Source organism: Carassius auratus, unplaced genomic scaffold (assembly GCF_003368295.1).
Source record: "Carassius auratus strain Wakin unplaced genomic scaffold, ASM336829v1 scaf_tig00045824, whole genome shotgun sequence".
NCBI lineage: Eukaryota > Metazoa > Chordata > Actinopteri > Cypriniformes > Cyprinidae > Carassius > Carassius auratus.
In genome coordinates this window covers 12,636-22,038 of record NW_020526938.1, presented here as the reverse complement: position 1 = coordinate 22,038, position 9,403 = coordinate 12,636, and the positions used below count along the sequence as shown (strand labels likewise).

The window sequence follows — 9,403 nt, the reverse complement described above, 5'->3', positions numbered from 1 at the left end:
GACCGATTCCTTGACATCTAAATGACAACAATATCCCATATCCTTCAAGACTATTAGGATCATAGGATTTATTAACAATAGCAACATTTGTCTAAAAATGTAGCCAATGAAAGATAATAAAGCCCTTATATCAATGTAGATGGGTTTGGTCATGCAGTTTAAAATGGAAACGGTAGTAAGGCTGTGTTTGAGTGTCAGGAAAGGCATATAACATGTCTGAGCCGTCAGTACGGGTCCAGTTTAATTCGCCTGTGCAGGCAACAGGTGAACACCATTCCACAAATCTGAAACACACACAGATGATAGAAAATTATTAAAGTAACATGGTAAAGATTGGATTTTATATTGCATTTGACTAGATAAGATGGCCTTCAGCCACATTTTCATGTCTGGTGGACATCTGTCTGGTCAAATACGTAAAATAACTTGTATAATAAAATGATACTGGCAGGCATCAGGCAGCAGAACATTCCATAAAAAGAGCTCCAACAATGTCAGGATGGATATTGAAAAAGTCCTGAGATTTAGTTTTTTTTTGTTTGTTTGTTTTGTTGTTGTTTTTTTCAATTAAGACATCCAAGGTATAGTTCATGCCAAAATTTTAATTTGCTGAAAATGTTCTCATCCTCAGGCCATCCCAGATGTAAATGAGTTTGTTTCTTTATCTCAACAGATTTGAAGAAATTTAGCATTGCATTTCTTGCTCACCAATGGCTCCTCTGCAGTGAATGGGTGCCGTCATAATGGGAGTCCAAACAGCTGATAAAAACATCACAACAATCCACGTCTCCAGTAAATCAATTAATGCTTTGGACTGTTTTTGTGCTTGATCTGTGCGTATTTCTCTCCTAATTCAGAAAATATTATTTTAACTTTGAAAAACAATATTAGATAGAGGACTCAAATTTTAGTTGGAACAGTTTGAAGTTAAAAACAACTTGATGGATTTGTTTTTCACAAACACACAGCTTTTCAACACAAGATGTTAATTTATGGACCTGAGTCGTGTGGAATACTTGAGGATTATTGTGATGCTTTATTCAGCTGTTTGCACTCCCATTTTGGTGGCACCCATTCACTGCAGAGGATCCACTGGTGAGCAAAAATTCTCCAAATCTGTTCTGATGAAGATACAAACTCTTATACTTCTTGAATGGCCTGAAGGTTTGTACATTTTTAGCAATTTTTCATTTTGGGTGAGCCATTCCTTTAAAAGCACTGATATTTTAAAAGGCTTGTTGCAAATGTTGAAACACTCTTCATAAAAGGCTCGCAGGAAGAGGGAAGCGGTGTTGAGCTACTATGGAAACCAAGGTGTAAGGCAGCCGGTAGGAGTGTTGTTGTAATTGGGTCAATTAGCATGTGTGTGAGTGTGTGTGTGTGTGTGTGGGTGGGTGTGGGTGTGTGTGCACGTGTTTGTATAAAGGCTATAACGTGTAAGCAGATTCAGATCAGTGGTAACTACCATAATGAAAATAGCATTAAGATTAATTTACACATTTCTATATTTCAAAATGGCATGTCACTTTTAAATATTGCCATGATGGTAGAATAATTCACAGCAACAATTTTGAGATTCACACTGGTGAGTTATTATGAGAGTTTTACATATTTGTGTGACAGCATAAAAAAAAAAAACTGAAATATTCTTCAAGCTGTAATCCTGGGGAAAACAACTCAAAAATAAATAGGAGATAAAAATATAAGAATCTTCCCAAACCTTTACAAACTTAGTCTACAGGTTACAAAACATAATCTAAAAATACAGAGTGTTTGCTGTATTTTTCTTCTCTCCCTCTGGAAAACGCTAAAGACAAATCGGAAGCCAGGTCCTAGGAGTGCTCTTGGTGGGCGATCATTTCTACAAGAATGAAGGAGCCTCATCCTACCCACAAACACAGAAATAAACCAAAGCTGGAAGCACAGCTCAACTCAAGTATTTCCCTGCCTTAATGTTTTACAATTATGGGAAAACCATAAACTTTAAGTTGGTTAATCTGTAGTTAACTATTGGGCAAATGAGTATTCATGGCACATACCAATAAGGATCTCTGGTTTATGAGTGTTTTTAGAGGTTTCAAATGAACCTCAGAATGGGAACTGTAAAATATGTGTCACTGTGTGGTCGTTTATGGACTAAAAATGGGGTACATTCCGATGTTAGTTCATAAAGCTTGCTTAAATTGTACAGTGCAACTGAGTGGCATTATTTTGCTTAAATCAGAATGTTAACGAAACCAAAATATATTAAAAAGTGTAGATTTAGTAATATAGATTTTTCATCTTTTCTAATTTACAAACTCAAACAACATTCTTAACCCTTATGGTATTCCTTCTTTTGAAGATATTTTACAGAATGTCAAAGCTGCTCTTTTCAATACAATGAAAACGAACAGGAATAATCTTATTTGCGCCTGAGGGCCAATAAAAATTGAATTTTTTATTGAAAATAAAAATTTGGCAATCAGGAAATTACAAGAACCAGTGATATCTTATGTCAACTGGACCAAACCTGGTGCAAATATATCTTGAAAATATCTTGAAAATCCCATTTCGAGTGTTTAATAACATAAATAGGCACAAAAGAATTAAAAATAGAGCAAAAAGAATAAATTTCAGCAAATAATTACTACAGCTGAAAAGTTTGGGTCGGTTTTGCAGTGTCTTATACTCACCAAGACTGCATTTATTTGATCAAAACACAGTAAAACAGCAATATTCTAAAATATAATATTAATTAAAAATAGTTTTTAAAATAGCTCAAATTTCTTTAAAAAAAATCCTTCCTGACGCCAAACTTTGCATAAATTTGTCGTAAAGAATTATCTTAACACAAATCTGTCATCTCTCATTAGCAAATGTAGAATATAGTGCACCAAAAGACAATTTTCTAGTGCTTTATGCCTCTTTCCTTTGTGTCCATTTTTCATTTTCACATTTAAAAAGCATGTTCTTTTCACGGAATTGTCTTCCATGTCATAAAGCACTGAGTGAGAAGCAGTAATACTGCTGTCTGCCAGCACTTCAAATGCTACTCCAGAGGACAATAAAACCAAATGAAAGTGGGATTAACTGCACAACAACAACAAACCGAGAGATGAGACTTATACGCAATCAGCAGACCTTCACAAAAAGCCAGGGACAAACAGTCTTTTTTTCTGAGCAGATATGTTGACACCTTTGAAAGCTCTCCTTTCCAGCAGTCTAGGTCCAGAGAGAGCGATACAATAGACAGGAAGAGAGAGGCCTGAAATAGATCGGACACATTGGGAGTCCCACAGCAGGCTGCAGATAAAAGGTTATATCAGGTAAACGGTCGCTCCTTATTCTCAAAAAATTACGATTTCTAACTGAACATATTCAATTAATTGCCTTATTCTGTTATGAAACAATTTTTGTCTTAAAATACAAAAGTTTAACATGATAAAATGCTATTTGGTTCAATTAGTTTTGAGTTTTTGTTCTTTTTTTGCCATGCAACATTCAGCATGTGTAGTGTAAAACTGCTTGTTTCATGCCAACACATACACATAAGTGATACCGAAAGCATAAGGTGGACATGAAGTGACAGGAACAAGGCACATGGATATGCACACATGCACAGACACAAGCACAAACTCAAATGGCCGACCTTCTCAACACATAGAGCTCCAGGAATGAAACATTGGCACTAGCCAGTCAAACATCAGAAAAGTCTTCTTCCTCTTCTTTATAAAGGAGATAAATAAAGCAGGCAGTCAACACTGCTCCTACCAGCTAAATGACACACACACACACACACACCAAAACAGATAAGAAAGATAAAACCAAAAATAATGAGAGAGAGAGACAAAGACAAACAAAACAAAGACAAAACAGAGACACAGATAATTTAAGACAAACATTATGACAATAAGACAATCTGAGAAAAATATGTTCAAGGAAAGACAAAGTGTTGATACGTTATCACATTTTTACAGCAGGGAAATAGAAAATCAGTTTGTTTGCACAGATTTCCTTTTCTGAAGTGAAATATTACATTTACAGCTGCTTTATTCTTTAACTCTGTAACATAATTCAGTGTGTTTTCTATTTTTGTATTAGTTGTATTTATTGTCAATTAAATGCTAATCACCCTAATTAAGATGTTTTCGTAAGAAAAAAAATCTAATTGCAGAATTAATTTATGCATTTATAGATTTATAATATGTGATATTAACTTAAAGCGAGAATTACAGTTTTTAACTCGTCTCTTTAAAGATACACTGCTGCGATTACACAGAAAAGATAAAACCAAGCAATATTATGTTTAACAGTATGTTCTAAATGTGAACCAATGCTCTAGACCCCTGCAGAGCAGCACTGTATTTACAGCCATAATGAATGATCAATTCAATTATCGCTCCCTCTAGAGAGCCACTTCAAGCAACATTGTGGCTTTTTACAGTAAAATCATTACATTAAAGTCAACACAGGATTTATTTTTAGTCACCTAATCACTCCAGAGCTTCACATTTCCTGGATGAAATGATCACATGACCATCAGCTGAAACCCCGATGCTGGAAACGTAGCATTAATGCTGCATATGTTAAAATCCTGACATATTTACAGTTACAGTTTTATGCATCTACTTAAATCTTCGCAGAAAAAAAGAAGTTCGGTTGACTGTTAATTCAACTGACTTTGGGGAATTTATTTATTATTATTATTTGACCAAATATATGGGACTAACATTCAATATACAGTACTACATAGTAATTTTGAGAAAAAACATGTTGAATAGTGAGAAAAAAGACTTCTGTACAGCACATAAAAACAACCACTATCCACTAAAAAGACAAGAAATGGGATAAAGTTCTTAAAGATAAATCTCTGCTCATTATATATCCCTCCCGGCTCAGAGAATCAATCTGAGGTCAGAGCTAGAGTCACATTTCAGTGGTGTTTATATACAGAGTTTATTCAAAGGAAACAGATCAATGGGCCTCTGCACCCTGCAGTGAACTCAGCACACACACTGTGAGATCTGCACTTAAAGTTAAGAGCTCTTTATCTCTCTTTCATTCATTTTCTCAAACCTGCATGCGGTCTCCACCTATTTTTACCCAGCGGGCAGTGCTCTGCGAGACTACCATGCGCATTAACGGTCAGGGACAAAAACAGAGTCCATTAAACGATTGCCCGCAGGTCATTGCATCAGCTATTTTAGTGAAGGCTTTCATGTTATTGAACCACATCATAAGAACTTAATGATCCTTTGTTCCTACTCTTTCTCTGAGATGTACTTCATAGTAATTGGGCATAAACATAAAAAATATATTGTAAAGTATGTAGGTTGTACAGTGCATGTTGATTCCAACTTAAAGTATACAATAAATAAATAATACTATATACAGTATATATATATGCATATATTTGAGGCCACTATTTATTTTTTTAAAGAACTAAATAATTTTATCCAGCAAAGACACATTAAATTGACCCAAAAGTGACAGTTAAGGCAATGACAATCTTCTTTTTTAAATTTCATATTATTATTATGCAACTGATAATAATAAATGTTTCTTGAGCAGAAAATCAGCATATTAGAATGATTTCTGAAAGATCGTGTCACACTGAAGACTGGCGTAATGACTACTGCAGATTCAGCTTGTGTGAACTTTCCCTTTAATTGCACAGTACACCTGAGGAGGGCGGGGCTTACCTGTAGACAGGCCACACCTATTCCCACAGCACCAATAATGAGCAAGTGTTCTGCCAGAAACTGCTCCAGTTTAGTGATACAGCCGCCCTGTAAGAGACCACAGCACCTATAACTACTTCAGAATAATGTACAGATCATGTTCTTTTCTTTTCAGTGTCAATGCCCATTTGTGAATGAGTAAACGGATTTATTTTGCAGACTGATGAAGAGTTACAGCTATATGGATGATTTTTGTATTGCATCATTCACGCAACAGTATCGTGGGTACTGCCTCAACACACCACGTAAAGAATAAAACTAATGGCCCACTAGAGGCCAGTAAAACCAGTGTCATATTGTATTATTTATCACACCAGCGGATGGTTCCCAAAAAATACAGAATACAGAGAGCTTGGCAGCCATTAACTGTAGTGTTACCTCACACTTTACAAGCTCATATATGTTACCAGTCACACCTGCTTTGCTCAATGCTGTGCTTTCTCAGTCTAAATGACTTCCAAAGGGCATATCAAACATGATGATATGGTTTACAGGCGTACTGTAGTTCCCACAGACAATGAGGAAGCATCAGAGCCTGTGGTGGCTTTGTCTGAACCCACCATACTACAACAGTACATTACCAAAGTCCCTTTAGTGTACTTGGATTTCTGTGTTTTGTAAAGCAAGTTAAGTAAAAATGAATAGACACATGTTGCATAAATGTTGGGTGTGGGGGTTGAATTGAGGTTAACAGTATCTGACCCACCTCCACCTTGTAGATGTTTGAGGGGTGGTCTCTCTTTCCACACTGATGGGTGATGGTCTTACAGCAGCTGTCAGGGACCAATCTTTTCTCCGCTTCCAGGGACATGATGTACGTGCTGTGTGTCCAGTCAAAGGAGTTGTTGCTCCCGCAGCAATTGAACTAAAAGATGTTATGGAGTTATGGGATTAATTAGGATCAGCATGCAAAGTGGTCTGGTATGGGGTGCTTATATTTCTGCATTATTTTCTTTCACAGTAGTGATTTTACATTATGTTTATAGGTAGTAGTTTGTGTGATTAGAATCACTCATGTTCCATTACCATCTCACAAAAAACTCTAATCCAATTTAAAAATAATTTGCCCTACCCACATACTCTTGTTTTTTTTCTCTAATCTAATTAAATAAAATGTTCAATACACTGATTCTTATATTTGTGTGTACAGCAAAAAGGTGAGTTGAAAAGGCCCAGTAGCATTCTGGGATTTGGCATTTCTCACATCCTGCTGTAGTCGGTCCACAGAATGTGTGATGCTCTCTTTTCCCGGTTGGGCATAGTTCTCTGTCATTGTCTTGCTCAAGTGCTGCTTCAGCTCTTCACTCAGCTGGGAGAGATAGGAGATGAGAAAGACAGAGAGAAATGATGAAAAAGATAGAGAGTGAGCAGTATGCAGTGTCATCTGTCAAATGCCAGTCATGGTCGTACAACTACATCCATGATAAAAGCAAATTGGAGTTGGTTCTTTAGATCTTTCTTTTGTAGTAATATAGAGTGTGTCTAGAAGTTCACTCACCGACTGATAATAAACATAGGCCAGAACACCAGCCACCAGCTCAATTAGAAAGATCAGAAGCAGACAGGAGAAGTACTGTAGACAAATGATACAACATCTTTGTCAGGAAACATCATGAAATCCAGTCATTGAATTTGAATTTATTGAAATAATAACGATTGCCACTCTAGATACGCTATACGAATTTTAAATCCCTGTTATACTGATTATATATAAAGTCATGAATGTCAAGGGGATGTTCCATAAAACTAAAAATGTAATAAATGAAAAAATTATCTGATATAAAAACAGAACTGCTAAAAAAGGGCAAATAAACAAACAAACATGCAAACAAACAAACAAACAAACAGAAATCTATTAAAGTATCAAAACAATACAATACAAAACAATATAATTAAATTTAAGCTATTTTAGATTTAATTTAATTAATTAACTATTGAACTAATCACAGTCACAACCACAGTAACTAAAAAATCTTTTGTTCAGAAAATGTTCAATTTGTACTTAATTAGTTTCATATGCCTTTGTCCTAATATGAAGCACAGTTTTAAATGGCGTTCCTCTATTAGAAACTATATTACAACAAGGTTGTTTATTCACGCATCAACAATCAACATTCAAAAAGCTTCAAAATCCCTGTCATGGGGATAAAATAAATACAACTGGTTTCTAAGAAATGTCTTGCTCAGAGCAGGCAGAGGTGGAGATGCCTGTTAAATGAAAATAAAAGACACAGTGACATTTTCCTCAGAGGAAAATGAAACAATAAATGACTAAACTGAATAAGCCGTCATAGTTTATTGTGGGGGAGAGAGAGTGGGTGATAACAACCCCGAATCTGCCTTTGAAAACGTTTTCAGGAAAATATTTCTTGTGGCATAACTAAAAACAAACCATCCAACAAACAACATTTCAAGATTATACATAACTCAAACTCTCCATGTCTTTCTATGAACTCACCAAATTTTATTTTAATTGCAAAGGGAGTAGTGAAGTTAAACTGAAAAGACAAAGTGTATAAGTGTGAGAGAAGAATAAATTAGAGCAAACAAACAAATCCATACATGCCGCAATTCTCATTTAGATGTCAAAAGAAAGGACAAGGAGGCCGATGTAATTTATATAAACACCAGCACGAGCAGTGAAGCAAATTAAATAAACCGATTCAAGGTTATTCAAACAAAACAGTGCACTAAACTGCTGTTAACCTCAACAGCAGCTGTCTCGTGTGGACATTCATGCATACATATGTTTTTCCCAGAATGCAATGCACTCAGATCAGACCAGCAAAGGCAGTGTCCTCATGACTAATTTGTAGCGAGGTGGCACTCCTCAGTAGATTCACACATCTGAGTGAGAGTGGGCTATAAATAGCACTGCTGCAGTGGCAGTCACAACCTTGTTGTCTCTTTCTCTCTTTCGAACAAACACAAGGTACTATCTTTAAAAAATTAAATAAAATGGAGAGAAAGCAGATGCCTGTCAGCTCATTTGTCACGGCTGCCATGGAGCCAGCTCTGCTTTGTCTATGGACACTAAGAGCCACCCACCTCGACTAACAAGTGACAATAACAGAGGTGAATGAAAAGAGGCCGGGATCTAAAGCAATTAGCGGTTGGACAATGGATAAATCGGTGCAACTGATAACATAATGTCCTCTCATTCATCTCCATCCCCTCACCGTGGACAGACAGCTCCTCTGCTCACGTATGACAGCGCAGCAGCCCAAGAACCCCGTGACCATCACCAGCCCTCCTGCCAGGATCAGGATGTAGGCGGACACGGCGAATGTACTGGAGGCCAGCAGGCTCAGGTACTCTCCTTTATCGACCAGCGTCCAGATCCCGACACCCATCACCACCCCACCACCCATCTGAAAGACAAGAATACATCTCAGCATATCAGAATGCTTCTTCTAATAGCCAAAAAAGTTTCAAATGATCAACAGTTATTTCATAGTTTGACAGGCTTGTCATTATTTAACCAACTCAAATAATCATTCCCTCACCCTGAGATTTCAGCACAAGTTAATGATCCACCTGTGTGGTGCTGCAGCAAAGTAAAGACTTCAATTATCTATATGCATACACACTCATTTATCTCTTTCTCAGATCTATCCAAGTCGGAAACTGAGGAAAATCCAACAAGGCTCCTCCCTTCAACACTTTCCATGATACTCTCC

The 9,403-nt window shown here is 36.5% G+C and overlaps 1 protein-coding gene across 1 annotated transcript; it reads right to left on the bottom strand.

Moving 5' to 3' along the window:
- Positions 1–215: 215 nt before the first annotated feature.
- LOC113088212 (tetraspanin-11-like) lies at positions 216–9,136 on the bottom strand (the record flags this gene model as incomplete). Its single annotated transcript, XM_026255707.1, has 6 exons — positions 216–284; positions 5,685–5,771; positions 6,430–6,588; positions 6,928–7,032; positions 7,222–7,296; positions 8,903–9,136. Coding segments are annotated over 6 exons (720 nt in total), but the record flags the coding sequence as incomplete, so codon positions are not given.
- Positions 9,137–9,403: the final 267 nt, after the last annotated feature.